Source organism: Coregonus lavaretus (assembly GCF_964263955.1).
Source record: "Coregonus lavaretus genome assembly, chromosome: 12".
NCBI lineage: Eukaryota > Metazoa > Chordata > Actinopteri > Salmoniformes > Salmonidae > Coregonus > Coregonus lavaretus.
The window spans coordinates 52,054,739-52,073,665 of record NC_139999.1 but is presented as its reverse complement, the minus strand read 5'-3'; the positions used below and the strand labels follow the sequence as shown (position 1 = coordinate 52,073,665).

The window sequence follows — 18,927 nt, the reverse complement described above, 5'->3', positions numbered from 1 at the left end:
ACATACCTTTGTATGCCTCCTCGTCTGTATACCTGCAGACACAAAAGTGAGCAGTTCAGTCATCTGCATCCAATACAACTAGCCTTCAACATATTCTTTCTTATAGCCTACATATTCTTACCTCTTTGTTGATTGATATCCATTGAATTGTGTCAATTTTCTGTTTTAGAAAGATTTGCACAAATATGAAAAGATAGATGGTATCATCATAAAATAATATCAATTTAGATCATACAAGGGACAAACCTTACCTTAAATTGAGGAGATCTTTACATTTTTCAGTTAAGTGCCTGCACCTGCTGTCCTTTCAAATCCAAATATTTCAGTTGGGCAGTTAGGTTCCTGCAAGAACCCCCACCAACTAAGGAGGTTCCTCGATGAACCCCACCTCCTATGGGGTTCTTGGAATAACCTTTTGTGGGCCATCAGTGCCAAGAAACCGAAGGTTCTTCTAAGAACTTTGAGGATCCTTCTCCCGAGTGGCGCAGTGGTCTAAGGCACTGCATCCCAGGCTCTATCGTAGCCGGCCGCGACCGGGAGACTCATGGGGCGGCGCACAATTGGCCCAGGGTAGTGGAGGGAATGGCCGGCAGGGATGTAGCTCAGTTGGTAGAGCATGGCGTTTGCAACGCCAGGGTTGTGGGTTTGATTCCCACGGGGGGCCAGTATAAAAAAATAAAATAATAATAATAATAATAAAAGTAAAATAATAATAATGTATGCACTCACTAACTGTAAGTCGCTCTGGATAAGAGCGTCTGCTAAATGACTAAAAATGTAAAATGTAAGAACCCTTGTTGAGTGTATGTATACTATCATTCATCCATGGGTTGACTGGATCTTTGGAAGTTTAGAAATAGTAGCATTAGCCCTATATTAGCCTAGGATGCCAAATGCATGATATTAACAATCAACTTTTACCTTTGCATATGGTCTTTTATATATGTTATTCATAATATATACACTACCAGTCAAAGGTTTGGACACACCTACTCATTCAAGGGTTCTTCTTTATTTTTACTATTTTTTACATTGTAAAATAATAGTGAAGACATCAAAACTATGAAATAACTAATATAGAATCATGTGGTAAACAAAAAAGTGTTAAACAAATCAAAATATATTTTATATTTGAGATTCGTCAAATAGCCACCCTTTGCCTTGATGACAGCTTTGCACACTCTTGGCATTCTCTTAACCAGCTTCAGCTGGAATGCTTTTCCAACAGTCTTGAAGGAGTTCCCACATATGCTGAGCACTGGTTGGCTGCTTTTCCTTCACTCTGCCGTCCGACTCATCCCAAACCATCTCAATTGGGTTGAGGTCGGGGGATTGTGGAGGCCAGGTCATCTGATGCAGCACTCCATCACTCTCCTTCTTTGTAAAATAGCCCTTACACAGCCTGGAGGTGTGTTGGGTCATTACCCTGTTGAAAAACAAATGATAGTCCCACTAAGCCCAAACCAGATGGGATGGCGTATAACTGCAGAATGCTGTGGTAGCCATGCTGGTTAAGTGTGCCTTGAATTCTAAATAAATTACAGACAGTGTCACCAGCAAAGTACCCCCACACCATAACACCTCCTCCTCCATGCTTTACGGTGGGAAATACACATGCGGCGATCATCCGTTCACCCACACCGCATCTCACAAAGACAAGGCGGTTTGAACCAAAAATCTCTCATTTGGACTCCAGACCAAAGGACACATTTCCACCTGTCTAACGTCCATTGCTTGTGTTTCTTGGCCCAAGCTGGTCTCTTCTTCTTATTGGTGTCCTTTAGTAGTGGTTTCTTTGCAGCAATTTGACCATGAACGCCTGATTCACACATTCCCCTCTGAACAGTTGATGTTGAGATGTGTCTGTTACTTGAACTCTGTGAAGCATTTATTTGGGCTGCAATTTCTCAGCCTGGTAACTCTAATGAACTTATCCTCTGCAGCAGAGGTAAATCTGGGTCTTCCAATCCTGTGGCGGTCCTCATGAGAGCCAGTTTCATCATAGTGCTTGATGGTTTTTGCGACTGCACTTAAAGAAACTTTCAAAGTTCTTGACATTTTCCTTAATGACTGACCTTCATGTCTTAAAGTAATGATGGACTGTCATTTCTCTTTGATTATTTCAGCTGTTCTTGCCATAATACGGACTTGGTCTTTTACCAAATAGGGCTCCCCCTACCTTGTCACAACACAACTGATTGACTCAAATTCCACAAAGTAACTTTTAAGAAGGCACCCCTGTTAATTGAAATGCATTCCTGGTGATTACCTCATAAAGCTGGCTGAGAGAATGCCAAGAGTGTGCAAAGCTGTCATCAAGGCAAAGGGTGGCTATTTATAGTAAAAATAAAGAAAAACCCTTGAATGAGTATGTGTCCAAACTTTTGACTGGTACTGTATATACTATCCAAGCAGAAGATACATCTCCCTCAAATGTTGATTTGGTTGCGTTCATTCAATATCCAGTTTGTCTACAAATTAATGACTGATATGTTGGTTTCACGTCTCCATCTCAACCAAAAATCTGTTAAAGAACAGCACTAAATCAAATCAAACTTTAAATGCACTTCAAATAAAATGTGATTTGATTTAGTCCTATTTGATTTTTGGTTGAGATGGAGACTTGAATATAACATATTAATTATTAACTTGTAGATTACATTTGAAATCAACCAACCATCCTTCATATAAGAGACAATATCCAAAGGTAAAAGTGTATTAATAATATCATAAATGTGCCATTATATTTATAGGGCTAATGATAACTACTTCTAAACTTCAAATCTACTTTCACTTTCACATACAGCTTGTGTAAGAAAAGGTAGAGGAGTTACTGTCCACTAGTCAATGTGATTCAGCTAGTCTACGCAAATGAGTATGGAAGCTCATCAATGTCTGAATTTGTTGACATGATAGCTCACCTGTAACGAAAAGCGTGTTTTTCAAATCTAAGTAGGTTACATAGAGGTAGGCCACTGGATGGTAGACTTGTTCTCACTGACGTGTATTATCCAAGTAGGAGTCACTGTTCAGGCAGGAATGTGGCTTCACATTTTAATTCAATATACCTCTTTATTTAGGTTGATGGCATGACATTGAAACAATGACATTGATTCAAACATACCATTTTACTATCAACATAGAAACAAGGTCAAATAAAATATGTCTAATCAAATATGAAATTCCACATCATTTAAACCACAACAATAACTGAGTGTATAAAACATTCAGAACTCTTTCCTAATATTGAGTTGCACCCCCTCCTTTTGCCCTCAGAACAGCCTCAATTTGTCAGAGCATAAACTCTACAAGGTATCGAAAGCGTTCAACAGGGATGCTGGCCCATGTTGACACCAATGCTTCCCACAGTTGTGTCAAGTTGGCTGGATGTCCTTTGGGTGGTGGACCATTCTTGATACACACGGGAAACTGTTGAGCGAGAAAAACCCAGCTGCGTTTAAGTTCTTGACACAAACCGGTGCGCCTGGCACCTACAACCATACCCCTTCCAAAGACACTTAAATTTTGTCTTGCCCATTCACCCTCTAAATTGCATAGGTACACAATCCATGTCTCAATTGTCTCAAGGCTTAAAAATCCTTGTTTAACCTGTCTCCTCCCCTTCATCTACACTGATTGAAGTGGATTTAACAAGTGACATCAATAAGGGATCATAGCTTTCACCTGGTTTCACCGGGTCAGGCTATGTCATGGAAAGAGCAGGTGTTCTTAATGTTTTGTACACTCAGTACAAAGGTTGAAAAAAAACATTTTAAGCTTCTACATGGTATTTTTGACGCAATTTCCATGTATAGATAGTTCTGATGATTATGTTCATGTATCAACCTGCTAGTCATTTCAATGTTTACAACGCTGGTTGAATTTAGATGAAATGAGTAATCTACTGGTTTATTATGTTTTTCAAAACCAAATGTGTTTTCCACTTAGATTCCACGTCACAATAGGTTGACAAATGACAATGAAACAATGTTGACTCAACCAGTGTGTGCCCAGTGGGTTGTTACTCATATTTTGACCTGCAGTAATAATTGCAGGATACTCTAACTCTGCTAATACCTCCTGTAAACTATTGAAAGAATCGTTATATCTAAGGAAGTGGGCGTATAAACGTTGGTTTCACATTAGTATTTATGCGCAACATGTTTGTGGACGGCTGCGATTTCAGAAGTGTGTCCATGTGCAAGTTTGATCTCATTAACTTCTGGGCGATATCGATTCATATTGTTCTGCAATACGAAAAAGAGCTTGTGTCTTGACTTCACTCTGATCGACAAGAACGAATTGAAAATGTCAGAGGACCACGGCGCGCACGTTCTCAACATTACCAAATGTGAAGAAATTGACCTGTCTTTTACTCGCAGATTTTTACCAGCTGTGTTTGTGCTGGTGTTTGTCGTCGGAACTTTTGCAAACTTCTGTGGGTTAAAAACTGTTTGTACCAGCTGGAAGAAAATTGGAAGTATAAACATATTTATTCTCAACCTTGGAATAGCTGACTTGCTGTACCTATTTACATTACCATTTTTGGTTGTCTATTACGCGCTAAACAGTAAATGGATATTTGGACAAACATTCTGCAAGATCACCAGATTCTGCTTCAATTTGAATCTCTACTGCAGTATCGGGTTCCTGACATGCATCAGTATTTATCGATACCTTGGTATTGTGCACCCAATGAAAGTGATGGGGAAAATCAACACTCGACACTCCGTGGCAATAAGTTTTCTTGTCTGGATTTTGGTTTTCATTCAGATACTTCCCGATATGTTTTTTGACAAGACAGCGCCAAATTCTTCAGATGCGTGCTTTGACTCAACTGCCGACCACCTTATCAAGGATTACCTGCCATATAGCATTGGTTGGTCCGTTACCGGATTCGTTATACCATTGCTCATCATTCTTGCTTGCTATGGACATATAGTAGTGGTCCTTGCCACCAAAGCCAACGTCAATACTTTATTGAAACAGAGGTGTCTAAAACTAATCATCATCTTGACTGTGTTATTCTCAATTTGCTTTATCCCTTACCATGTTTTGAGAAATCTCAATTTGAAGATAAGGATTTTGAAAATGGAAGGCACCTGCAACGCAAGCTTCGATGACATCTATGTTGCTCATCAAATCAGCCGCGGCCTGGCTTGCCTGAATAGCGCTATCAATCCGTTGATTTACCTAGTTGGAAATGATGATTTCCTCCTGCGATTTCATAATGTCAGCAAACAAGCCAGGATGTCTCTTGTTCAATGGACTGGTGCTGTAATTCACCGCAAGGCATATCCACCAACAGAATCATCTCAACCAGCTCACTTTAACCAGCTAGTTATTTAAACCAGTATTGTACCAAAGGCCTGTATGTAAATATGCTGTACTTTGTGCTTTATTCATAATTCTCAGAGTATTTTATTGTGTTAAGTGAGAGCCTATGAGTGGCTGAATGCACTTGTGTAAAGTGAAATACTGTTCCATTTAGTCAGTGATATGTAGGGCTATATCACTGAAAAAAACAATATGCATCAATATGCATTTCCTATATTGCATACAGGTATTCCAGCAGCCTATGACATACCAATGGCTGAAGCATTCCTCTGTTGTCAATAAACAATAAAAATGTGTCAAGCTCAAAGGACTTTGTCCATCTTACCTTGTCTTTGAGATAATATAATGGTAGTATATCATGCTATCTACTCCTCCAAATTCTTGGCTTCCCAGGGGGAACAAAAGATTTGAACTGAGGGCAACAATCCCTCAACACCAACATGCACAGGAAATTGATGTCATACATGTTTATGAATGGCATATGACTGGTGAGTAGGGTTTTATGTGCAGGCTAGAGACTGGGGACTTGAGGGCATGAGAGAATAGGGCTCTCAAAAGTAGCACACTATAAAGGGAATAGGGTGCCTTTTGGGATTTTTTTTTTAGAACCTAATGACAAATAGAGCAGTAAAAATAGAAAAACAGACACACATACACTTTCTCTCATCATTACTTAAAAAGAGGGGGACTGTTTGACTGGCTGGGATGATAACACATAACAGTTTATACCCTGCATAAATAACTTTCATTTAAGAACAGTTGATAAAAACAAAGCAAAGTCTGTTTGTGCGAGCATTCGAGTACAAGAAGTAGAATGTTTGCACAAAATAGGCTTAGTGAAAAGTCTCATTCTCCAGCAGCACAAGCATGCAGTGATATTTCGCTCCCTTCTGTTACCTTCACAGACCACTGAGAGAATTCCTGAGGAAGCTGGGGTTGGCATTAGTGCCAGTCCTATAGCGTCACGCTGAAATTATTGTGTCCTTTGGGCAAATCAGATGTCATTGTAGCCTAGATAAACCCAACCTCACTCCGAATCTACTTTCACATACAGCTTGTGTAAGAAAAGTTAGAGGAGTTACTTTCCACTATTCAATATTATCTCGGTTGTCTACGCAAATGAGTATGGAAGCTTTGCTCAATATCTAAATGTACAAAGCTATGCAGTGTACATAGAGGTAGGCATCTAGATGGTAGACTTGTTCTCACTGAAGTGCATTACCCCTCATATACCAGTAGTCACTGTTCAGGCAGGAATCGTTGGACTGTGGTTTCACATTTTATTTCAATATTCCCTTTATTTAGGTTGATGGCAAGACGTTGAAACATTGACATTGATTCAAACATACCTTTTTACTATCAACATTGAAACAAGGTCAAATAGAATATGTCTAATCAAATATGAAATTAAAATAATTTCAACCACTCAATATATTGAATATAGGATCAAAAGGATTTTTAACGTGGAATCTTCTACTAAATTTCAACTTTACATAGTTCTGATGATTATGTTGAAATTAGACTGATGTAACAACCTGTTAGTCAGGTTAAGTCATTGTATTTAAGTTGAAGTTTTCCCCTAATTTTAATGTTTACAACGCTGGTTGAAATAAAATGAAAATAGTACTGGTTGATGACTTTTTACTAATCCAATTGCTCATTGTAACATAGCATAATAACAATATTACTGAAAAAACTATATAATTGATAACGTAATACTTACAGTTTATAGGACTTATGACTGACAGCTAAGCTTGCATATGAAGGTCACTTGGAGTTGACACCAACCTATTCTTAGTTACAGTAACTAAAAAAAATTAACTACGTATTTACTTTGAGGTAACCGACACAGCTGCAATAGGCCTCCATCTCCATCCATCCACCACCATGCGTTAATCAATTAACTAGTCAGTCATCCTCTCTCGCTCTCTCGCACTCTCTCTCTAGCTCTCTTTTTCTCTCTCTCTCGCTCTCTCTCTCTAGCTCTCTTTCTCTCTTTCTCGCTCTCTCTCTCTAGCTCTCTTTCTCTCTCGCTCTCTCTCTCTAGCTCTCTTTCTCTCTCTCCCTCGCTCTCTCTCTAGCTCTCCTTCTCTCTCTCTCTCGCTCTCTCTCTCTAGCTCTCTTTCTCTCTCTCTCTTTCTCTCTCTCTCTCTCGCTCTCTCTCTCTCTCTCTAGCTCTCTTTCTCTCTCTCTCGCTCTCTCTCTCTAGCTCTCTTTCTCTCTCTCTCTCGCTCTCTCTCTCACACACACCTTTTCTAAGAATCTTGACGATGGAGGTATTTAAAATCAAATAGATGATGAAATTCAATCAAACCTGCACTGTGGAAATTGTTATCACTGTTATTAAACATACTCTAAGTAATGCAAAGCATTTGACTATATTTACTGAGTTAAATGAATGGTGCTTTTGCAACAGCGCAGGAACCATGTGTTTGATTGAATCCTACCCTAACCTTCGATTCCTATTCTTATGTCATTGTCCAGTATCTTCTCTGACAGGGCCTGCCCATCTCTGGTGTCAGGGCTATTTCACTCTCCACGGTCCAATACTCTAAAGCCAGGGCATGGCTCTCCTGTAGGCTGTGAGTGGGGACTGGGGACAGTTGTAGTGGTGGCAGGAGCAGGACTCAATCATCATCACCTGCTGGTGGCTCATCCTGCCCTGGGGGCAGCGGAAGGCCATGCTGACGGTCCTGGTGCGGTAGGGGCTGCAGCAGCGGCCATCCGGACACTGGAGGCCACAGAACCGGGACCTGTAGGCCAACGTGCTCAAACAGCCCTGGTGCTCCAGATGAATGGGCACGGGAGACCTGAAGCTACTATCGCAGCCACCCATTCCCTGCAATACACATAACAGTGGACTTCAATTGAAAACATTGAATGATTTTAAATGATCTCTTACTTCAACTTGTAGTTGATCAACATGGACTTTGAAATATTTTGACATTTTGACAACTCTCAATGCAATTCTTCATAACGCAGTTCTTCTGATGGCACACATTTATGGTCAATTTATGGTTAATGCTGTATCTAAGCAAAGGTACAATGTAAATTATATCAAGTAATTCATCCCATTTGCCAAAAAGTGAGGTACGAGAATGAAAGCAAAACATTTCTAATGCCCAAACTGTGTCCACCCACCTCGAGAGGCAATCCATTCTACGTCAACTTACCTCGAAAACAAAATGGCCAGACAGCAGTAAGAGTATTTGCAAAGTGTTTGAGAGTGTTTGAGGTAAAGAAAGGCAGAGAGCACTGCTCCCACTCACCGCCTGCGACCTGCTGCGAGGCACGGCAGTGGCCTGGCATGGCCTGACCTGGCACAGTCTGGTTTGGGTCTGCGGGCGACAGGCCCAGTTCTGGTTTGAGCTGCGGGTGGAGACACCTGGGCCACAGCTGCTGGAGCAGGGGCTCCAGTCTGTGCTCTGCTCAATGCAGTTGGAGTTCAGGCCCTGGCCCTGAGACTGAGCCCCACCCCCATCACCACGAAAGTCCTGACGCACCCTCTCCCTCTCTGGTGGTCTCTCCACTGGGTCGTGTTGAAAGACAAGGGCAATGTGATGCCATTAGTCCATTTGTATACTTATGGGGTTTGTTATGTGAGGTTATTGATATGGCTATGCTATTACACACAAAGGACATTTTATGTACATTTCTTGTCCATTAAATATGAATATTGTGGTTTTAAATGCTTAACTATATTTGACTGCTGGATTCAATACAGCCTGCCTATTTGTATGTTGTGACTACTCCTTGCACACACTTGTCTTCCTTTGAAGCATCAACAGGTTAGCTACAAAAAAGGGTAACACTTTACTTGAAGGGGTTATCCGTACATAAGGCATTCATAACACCTTCATGAACCCATTCATAACATGTGTTAAGAACGTTGTTATTAAGAACGTTTTTATGAATGATACTGGCCATTCATAAAGGTGGTATTTCATAAAGGTATAACGAATGCTTTATGTAAACCCCCTTCAATTAAAGTATTACCTCAAAACAATAGTCTACCTGTTATTAATACAGTATTGAAAATTATTCTATGATGTTATTTTGTCACCTGAATGCTACTGTGGAAACACTGCCATGCAGGTTCAATTGAACCCTTTTGTCAAAAAAGGAAATAGTTGAAATACAACAAAATTCCTCTATGTTGTACACCTGAAGATGTTTTATCCTGGCAAACAAGCAGTAAATCTCACTGCAGCACTTAAGTTATTTCAAGACTTTAACGTCACACCAAGTTGTTGATACATGTTTTCAACATTTTGACCAAGGGATCCAAGGGATTCTCTATTTTGTTACTGTGATGTGTAACTTAGAATTATTCATTTGTAGTTAAAGGGATACTTTGGGATTTTGGCAATGATGCCATTTATCTACTTCCCCAGTCTAGCATTAACGCAATGAACGGAATGCTAGCAGATACCCATAGATTTCCAGTCATTGTGCTAACGCTAGTTTGCATTGGCTCGCGAAACTACCTCTAACTTCCTTCATACTGGACACACAAACTTAAAAATGGTTTCCATGAGTTCATGTCTCTGGGGATGTAGATAATGGGCATCATTGCCAAAATCCTGAAGTATCCCTTTAAGTATATAAAATAAATGAAAAAGAAAATGAAAGAAAAATAATTATTTATATTGGGACCACTTTATATGGAATGTCTCCTGCAGATTATCTGTAGATGCAAAAACAGATATACTTCGCCAACCTGTAAAGTTTTTTTTAAAGATTGTTATTTTAAAGAAAATGGACACTTGATGGAAAGTTCAGCCTGATCGCCAGCTTTAGGCTTCTTTTCAAAAATATTTGTACAAGGTAGTTACAGGATGAGGTTGGGCGGCGTTGTGGTATTTGTCCATGCGAGGGAAGCAGAGTAGGCGTTACCAAGTTGTAGAAGAGTTGCTTGCAAGGGTGTGAGACATTCCCGTGTGAAGCATAAAAAATGCAGTTTTTTTTTCAGTATGTTTTCTATGTTTTAAACTCTCCAAAAGTCTTATTTTAATTATAATCTCACCAGAGTTATGCCTCGACTTAACCCTCAAGGTTGTTGTGTCCTATAAATCATAATTTAACCAAATTATGACATATAGGACACAACAATGTGGAGGGAATGTCGCAATTGTCACGAGTGAATGAGCCCCGCATCTTGCAACATGATTGCGCATTATGGCAACCCGATCTCACATCGCAAGGCATTTCGCGTCTTTAGGAAAAATGTCATATATAGCAGTGAGTTTAAGAGATCATGGTGGATCATGTTAGACGAAAATCTGATTAAGTATGTGTCACCCAATTTTATATATATATACAGTTGAAGTCGGAAGTTTACATACACTTAGGTTGAAGTTATTAAAATTCGTTTTTTTCAAACACTCCACAAATTTGTTGTTAACAAACTATAGTTTTGGCAAGTCGGTTAGGACATCTACTTTGTGCATGACACAAGTAATTTTTCCAACAATTGTTTACAGACAGATTAATTCACTTATAATTCACTGTATCACAATTCCAGTGGGTCAGATGTTTACATACACTAAGTTGACTGTGCCTTTAAACAGCTTGGAAAATGTCATGGCTTTAGAAGCTTCTGATAGGCTAATTGATATCATTTGAGTCAATTGGAGGTGTACCTGTGGATGTATTTCAAGGCCTACCTTCAAACTCAGTGCCTCTTTGCTTGACATCATGGGAAAATCAAAAGAAATCAGCCAAGACCTCAGAAAAAAAATTGTAGACCTCCACAAGTCTGGTTCATCCATGGGAGCAATATCCAAACGCCTGAAGGTACCACGTTCATCTGTACAAACAATAGGATGCAAGTGTAAACACTATGGGACCACGCAGCCGTCATACCGCTCAGGAAGAAGACGCATTCTGTCTCCTAGAGATTAACGTACTTTGGTGCGAAAAGTGCAAATCAATCCGAGAACAACAGCAAAGGACCTTGTGAAGATGCTGGAGGAAACAGGTACAAAAGTATTTATATCCACAGTAAAACGAGTACTATATCAACATAACCTGAAAGGCCGCTCAGCAAGGAAGAAGCCACTGCTCCAAAACCGCCATAAAAAAGCCAGACTACGGTTTGCAACTGCACATGGGGACAAAGATCAAACTTTTTGAAGAAATGTCCTCTGGTCTGATGAAACAAAAATAGAACTGTTTGGAGGAAAAAGGGGGATAGCTTGCAAGCCAAAGAACACCATCCCAACCGTGAAGCACGGAGGTGGCAGCATCATGCTGTGGGGGTGCTTTGCTGCAGGAGCACTTCACAAAATAGATGGCATCATGAGGAAGGAAAATTATGTGGATATATAGAAGCAACATCTCAAGACATTAGTCAGGAAGTTAAAGCTTGGTCGCAAATGGGTCTTCCAAATGGACAATGACCCCAAGCATACTTCCAAAGTTGTGCCAAAATGACTTAAGGACAACAAAGTCAAGGTATTGGAGTGGCCATCACAAAGCACTGACCTCAATCCTATAGAGCATTTGTGGGCAGAACTGAAAAAGCGTGTGCGAGCAAGGAGGCCTACAAACCTGACTCCGTTACACCAGCTCTGTCAGGAGGAATGGGCCAAAATTCACCCAACTTATTGTGGGAAGCTTGTGGAATGTTACCCGAAACGTTTGACCCAAGTTAAACAATTTAAAGGCAATGCTACCAAATACTAATTGAGTGTATGTAAACTTCTGACCCACTGGGAATGTGATGAAAGAAATAAAAGCTGAAATAAATCATTCTCTCTACTATTATTCTGACATTTCATATTCTTAAAATAAAGTGGTGATCCTAACTGACCTAAGACAGGGAATTTGTACTAGGATTAAATGTCAGGAATTGTGAATAACTGAGTTTAAATGTATTTGGCTATGGTGTATGTAAACTTCCGACTTCAACTGTATATACTGTATATATACACTACCAGTCAAAAGTTTGGCCACACCTAATCATTTAAGGGTTTTTCTTTAATTTTACTATTATTTACATTGTAGAACAATAGTGAAGACATCAAAACTATGATGAAAACAGGGACAAAGTTGTGGAGAAGTACAGATCATGGTTTGGTTATAAAAAAATAATGGAATCATGTAGTAACCAAAAAAGTGTTAAACAAATCAAAATATATTTTATATTTGAGATTCTTCAAATAGCCACCCTTTGCCTTGATGACAGCTTTGCACACTCTTGGCATTCTCCCAACCATCTTCACCTGGAATGCTTTTCCAACAGTCTTGAAGGAGTACCCACAAATGCTGAGCACTTGTTGGCTGCTTTTCCTTCATTCTGAGGTCCGACTCATCCCAAACCATCTCAATTGGGTTGAGATCAGGGGATTGTGGAGGCCAGGTCATCTGATGCAGCACTCCATCACCCTCCTTCTTGGTCAAATAGCCCTTACACAGCCTGTGTGTTGGATCATTGTCCTGTTGAAAACAAATGATAGTCCCAATAAGCCAAAACCTTATGGGATGGCGTATCGCTGTAGAATGCTGTGGTAGCCATGCTGGTTAAGTGTGCCTTGAATTATAAATAAATCACTGACAGTGTCACCAGCAAAACACCCCACACCATAACACCTCCTCCTCCATGCTTTACGGTGGACTACAGACCAAAGGACAAGTTTCCACCGGTCTAATGTCCATTGCTCGTGTTTCTTGGCCCAAGCAGGTCTCTTCTTCTTATTGGTGTCTTTTAGTAGTGGTTTCTTTGCAGCAATTCGACCATGAAGGCCTGATTCACACAGTCCGCTCTGAACAGTTGATGTTGAGATGTGTCTGTTACTTGAACTCTATGGAGCATTTATGTGGGCTGAAATTTCTGAGGCTGGTAACTCTAATTAAACTTATCCTCTGCAGCAGAGGTAACTCTGGGTCTTCCATTCCTGTGGCGGTCCTCATGAGAGCAAGTTTCATCATAGCGCTTGATTGTTTTTGCGACTGCACTTGAAGGAACAGTCAAAGTTCTTGAAATGTTTAGCTTGCTTGGAGTTTGCCAAAAGGCACCTAAAGGACACTCAGACCATGAGAAACAAGATTCTCTGGTCTGATGAAACCAAGATTGGCCTGAATGCCAAGCGTCACGTCTGGAGGAATCCTGGCACCATCCCTATGGTGAAGCATGGTGGTGGCAGTATCAATCAATACCCACGAAGACTTGAGGCTATAATCGCTGCCAAAGGTGCTTCAACAAAGTACTGAGTAAAGGGTCTGAATACTAATGTAAATGTGATATTTCAGTTTTTTATTTTTAATACATTTGCAAAAATAGCTAAAAACCTGTTTTTGCTTTGTCAGTATGGGGTATTGTGTGTAGATTGATGAGGGGAAAAACCTATTTAATACATTTTAGAATAAGGCTGTAACGTAACAAAATGTGGAAAAAGTCAAGGGGTCTGAATACTTTCCGAATGCGCTGTATATATAGATATAATTTTTTGTTTATTCACTATTTCTCCATTTTATCTTTTTTTATGCACTTTGAGATTATTTCTGTATAATGAAAAACACTTTACAAATGTAATAAATTATTATTATTAATTATTCCTATTCAAATGGGCAAAGGACAAAGACTTATTTTCACATTTTTGCCTATCAAGTTCTGTACCTGTAGCCATAGTGTCTGCGTAAATATTGTTGTCCAGGCTTTCACAGACCCACTCCCTGCAGCACCTCCCTGGCTGGCGCAGTAGCTGGGGGTTGGGGCAGTTGGCTGCGGCGGGCACCTGGAGGTCATCGCTGCACAGTGGCACACAGGTCACCCCGCCACCCAGGCAGTGGCACAGCTGTGCACACGACGGCTGGAATGTCTGGCCCTCATCGAAGCGCATGCCGTTCAGTTCACACCCCAGCAAGTTCTTGCCTGGCAACAGAGAATATGAACAGGAAATAACTAACAGGAATAGATGGGGAGAGAGACGGGGAAGCGAGAGAGTGAACTTTGCTCAGTTAAGTAGGTGAAGCAGATGGACAATGTATGTGGGGTCAAGTCTAGGGACAAGATATGTGTACTAAAATAACATTTGAGTCATTTAGCAGACGCTCTTATCCAGAGTGACTTCCAGTAGTGAGTGCATATTTTGTATTTTATTTGTAACACTACTAATGGCTGCCCTCTATTAACATCAATGTTGTAATACTTGTTGTATCCGACTGGAGATTGTGGGATTATTACCCATGGCTGCCTTTCACAATCCAAAATAACTTTGAAGTATTTTCCTATTATTTATGGCCATGGATTAGGACATTCAACATTAGTCTAAGTCAAAGACTTGCTGTGCCTGAAAACTGGGATACATTCTTACATCTCACTCCATTTGAGGTCTTATTATCATTATCGTGGTCACATAATAGATATGCTTTGAGGCCTTGTACAGTATTTGTCCCCTACAAAGTAGTCGCCTGGTCCCAGATCTGTTTGTGCTGTCTTGCCAACTGTACTGCTTTGTCGTCTTGCAGTTGGATCTTACAGTTGGCAAGATACCACAAACTGATATATCTTACAGACCTGGGACCAGCTTAACCAGCTTAACAGGGTAGCGTTGTACTCACTGACACACTCTCCAGGACCTCCGGGGTAGCTGGCGCTGTAGTCACACTGCAAGCCCAGCTGGCTGTCACACACAAACCTCTCCGTGCAGCCTTCGCCCTCCTGTCTGGCGCACACCGGGCAGCAGCGGCACCCATCCAGCACGGTGGGCACCCCCGGAGGGCAGCGTGGCGTGGGCCAGGGGCAGTTGTGGCACGGGCCCCCACATAGCTGGCACCACACCTAACACATGTTGGTTTACAGTAGGTTGATTAACTGTAGTGGCGTTTGTGGAAAAAAATATGTGTGAGACTGCAGTTTTCTCCTGTGGCCTTTTGTTGACTGTATGGGTTAAGGCTTTTTTGTCTGTGACTGTACTATAAATGTTACTGTACTTTTGTGTATATTTGTTTGTGTAACCTGTAGGGTTGCAAAAATCCTTACAGTTTCCCAAAATCCCAGTTGGAGGATTTCTGGAATTAGCAGGGAATAAGCTGCAAGGGAATCCTATAACCTGGAATTCTTTATCCATGAACATCATGCAGGATATATTGCACTAATATTACGCACAAAAACCGTAAGCTGGTCATTCATAGCATCACTTAAATTCATGTCAAATTTGATCACTTTTTTGCACTGCAGGAAATGCAGATAAGCTTTGTGATTTACATAAATTCACTTAAACCCAGCACTAAAACACAGCTATATTAACAGTATTGCACAATTCATGTAGCCTAATTTTGTTCAGCTAATAGCCTAACCACCAATCAAGCAACATTATGGACTAAACATTAAAATCCAGTTGATGCAGGATTATTTTGCTGCGACAATACTGGTCAAATTGCACTGCACTCTTGCAGTGCAAACGCATTGCACTCTTTTTGTTTATAAAGCCCTCCAGCATAAACTTCCAGCATATCTTACCTTGTTGTTAGCTTATGAGATACCAGACCAGGTTTCAGGGATGGCTAACTCTGGAGATCCCTTCAATCTCCACTGAGTTATGTAAATCAGTTTTTAGTTTTTTTGCACCTTACTTGTGGAATAATCTCCAGGGCTCTCTAAAATTGGTTGAATTGGTGCCTCTAGGGCAATTCAAAAGGCTGATTGATGACCTTTTTACAGAAAAATGTGTTTGTTTTCTATAATTGTGTTTTGCTTTTAGTATATTGATGTGAATATTGATGTGTATCAGTGGCGGTCGGTGCCGTTTAAGATGAGGGAGAACCCATTTTTGAGCACGGCCTTACAGCATATTGGATGACTGTCATTCATATTCCATTCACCCAGCTCAATGTAACATCGATAGTTTTAGGCTACTAATGTACATGATACTTGACTTTTCCATATACCCATCATGAGGTTGCTACGACTTAGCCTAAGAATGAAAGTTTACAGCGTATGTGCACAGGTTTACAGAATTTCTTTAGTATCAAGGTGACAGACAGTGACACATTCAATACCACATTGCACACTCTTACCTGCATCTAGCTGATCTAGGGTGTAATCATTAGTCCAACAGTTGCAAATGAGAGTTTCGATAGGACAAATTCAAATATGTTTATCCCCATTTCTTTCTGTTTGCTTACGTTTAAGAAATGTTTTTCAACTGAATTGATGGAATGAATACACCTCTGATCACCCACAAATACAGTTCACTTTCATAGCAGCACACATAAAAACAGCATGATCACTTAGTTTGTTGTATAATTCCTATGCGCTGTCCTCCTCTCAACTTTTACATTCGCTTGTGGACTTCAGTGCACAATACAACAGCTGTCTGTGACCAGGCGAAAAAAAACTTTCCAAGCCAAGCTATCATACCATAACCGCTAACCGCTACACACAGCCTACATCATTGTCACCATATTAGCTAACGTCATAGTCAACATAGCTACTAGAATTAACGCATTAGTAAACCCGCTTCAATCATGCAGTACAGTGTACAGTCAGCAAGCAGTTTAACAGTTACACCGGCGGGCCCCAGTGACAATAAATTAATAAAACCAAAAGCTTACCTTGACTTGGGAGAGTTCCAATGTTGAATAGCCATCTAGCTAACATAGCATCCCTTTCTGTTTGAGGCGGATGTTTGAGTAGGCTAAACTAGCTAGCTGCATTCATCAGCTAAGTAATTGAAAGTGAGAAAAAAAAATACAACGAAATATAGCTAGCTCTCTCTCTCTCTCTTGCTTCTCCTTCATTTTTGAAGAAATTAATTTGTTCAAAACTGTTCAACTATTGTCTTTCTCTCTCTTTGAGTCAACTACTCACCACATTTTATGCACTGCAGTGCTAGCTAACTCTAGCTTATGCTTTCAGTACGAGATTCATTCTCTGATCCTTTGATTGGGTGGACAACATGTCAGTTCATGCTGCAAGAGCTCTGATAGGTTGGAGGACATCCTCCGGAAGTTGACATAATTACTGTGTAAGTCTAAGGTAGGGGTTGAGAACCATGAGCCTCCTAGGTTTTGTATTGAAGTCAATGTACCCAGAGGAGGACAGAAACTAGCTGTCCTCTGGCTACACCATGGTGCTACCCCAGAGAGTGCTGCTGAGGCTAATGTAAAGCTTCATTGAAAAACTGTGTGTTTTAATCAATTATTTGGTGACGTGAATATATTTAGTACAGTTTTATCTAAAAATTATAACTTTTTCAATGTTTCACTATTTTTATTTTTATGAAATTCACTGAGGAGAATGGTCCTCCCCTTCCTCCTCTGAGGAGCCTCCACTGAGTGTATATTGATGTTTTTTATGTGTATTGATGTGTATGCAGGGCTCATCTGAGAAAGAGACCTTGGTCTCAGCATGACTCCCTGTTGTAAGTTCCTTTAGACTATTGCTGTATAGACAAAATACATAACCGCAAAGGAGTTCTACTAGTTCTGTGGAATATAGCCTAGAGAGGTCTTCAATCTCTTGCCTCCTGGAGTCAAAGACATATTCTTCACGTTACGCCATACACAACTTTCCAACCTCTCAACGCGGAACATCTCAATCCCCAGCATCCCTATGACATGGGCAAACATCCAATCACTCCAACGAACATCCAACTGTGTTGTGTGTTCAGCTATACCACAACGCTCTACTTTCTTGTAGACGTTTAGTATCAGTTTGTGAACCACCATATACTATTCACTTACCAAAAACAAGTGCATACAGTATGTTGCAAACAAGTTCATCATCCCATGACATCCCTCAAACATTGAATTCCATTTATTCCCCAAAATATCACAAGCTTACTTTGACAAATTAAAGATGTTTGACAACTTGAATTCTTGAGGACATTCTTGAGCTTGTCAACCCTCACCTGAGTGATGATACACAACAGCAGGGAACCAACGAGCGTAGCGTCTCTTCGGTCCATCTTCAGGGCTTAGCCAGTTCTCTCTCGCTCTCTCTTTATCTCTATCTCCTCAAGAAAGCCGCGATGCCATTAATGCTGTGTGTTAGCAAACTGCCTGCCTCTGTCCATTCATTTATAAAGTCTGCCTTCTGATGTCACAGACGGGGGACTGCAATGTAAATAGTTACTGGACAGGAATCAAAAATAGTTCTAATTCCACATTCCTGCAACCCATTTCCTTAGTCTCACGCTGTCTCTCTTTCTCTCCAAGCCAAGCACTTTTTCCGAAGACTTTCATGGCTTTTGGGGGCAGTTTAGACTGAAGTCCATATACTGTGTATTGAGGTGGTGAATTGTGCTTGTGATTGGTCGTGGCTGAGTTGAGTTGTCTGTATTTCTAACCGGGATGATGTTCCTGCTTTGACCTGGTGTTTTGTTGGCACTGTGTAATACACAGAGGTTCACCAAGGTAACTTCTACTGTATGCCCAACCTTTGGTTAGAGTGACTTTCAGTCTCTTGTGACAGACGTTAACACTTAAATATTAGACGGCGAGATTCTGTTTTGGGTGCTGAGATTAAGTGACTCTCAACTACACAAGTACAGCTGAAGTTATTTTCACTGTGATGAAACTTGTGGTTGTTCTACAGGCTAATAATAGTCACTTTAAAATTGTGTAGCATTACATTTGAATTAA

At 40.5% G+C, this 18,927-nt stretch overlaps 2 protein-coding genes across 2 annotated transcripts; one reads left to right on the top strand and one right to left on the bottom strand.

The window, feature by feature from the left end:
- The first annotated feature begins 4,133 nt into the window (after nt 1-4,133).
- Nucleotides 4,134-5,632, top strand: LOC311138059 (P2Y purinoceptor 1-like). Its single transcript, XM_084172709.1, has one exon. The coding sequence runs from the start codon at nt 4,309-4,311 to the stop codon at nt 5,347-5,349; it is 1,041 nt and encodes a 346-aa protein (XP_084028835.1). The 5' UTR covers nt 4,134-4,308; the 3' UTR covers nt 5,350-5,632.
- Nucleotides 5,633-6,594: 962 nt separating this feature from the next.
- LOC311138025 (CCN family member 5-like) lies at nt 6,595-18,516 on the bottom strand. Its single transcript, XM_084172674.1, has 5 exons — nt 18,195-18,516; nt 14,902-15,121; nt 13,958-14,212; nt 8,607-8,866; nt 6,595-8,176 (listed from the first exon to the last, which is right to left on the bottom strand). Exons 1-5 carry the CDS (start codon nt 18,249-18,251, stop codon nt 7,889-7,891), a joined length of 1,080 nt encoding a protein of 359 aa, XP_084028800.1. The 5' UTR covers nt 18,252-18,516; the 3' UTR covers nt 6,595-7,888.
- Between the last annotated feature and the right edge of the window lie 411 nt (nt 18,517-18,927).

What these genes read in the sequence shown, in the direction of transcription:
- LOC311138059 (XM_084172709.1), top strand. Translation starts at nt 4,309, where the DNA reads ATGTCAGAGGACCACGGCGCGCACGTTCTCAACATTACCAAATGTGAA.
- LOC311138025 (XM_084172674.1), bottom strand. Translation starts at nt 18,251, where the DNA reads ATGGACCGAAGAGACGCTACGCTCGTTGGTTCCCTGCTGTTGTGTATC. An exon ending in TGTTGTGTATCATCACTCAG is followed by an intron (nt 15,122 to 18,194) that starts GTGAGGGTTGAC and finishes AACATGTGTTAG; the next exon opens with GTGTGGTGCCAGCTATGTGG. An exon ending in CGCAGACACTATGGCTACAG is followed by an intron (nt 8,867 to 13,957) that starts GTACAGAACTTG and finishes AACACGACCCAG; the next exon opens with TGGAGAGACCACCAGAGAGG.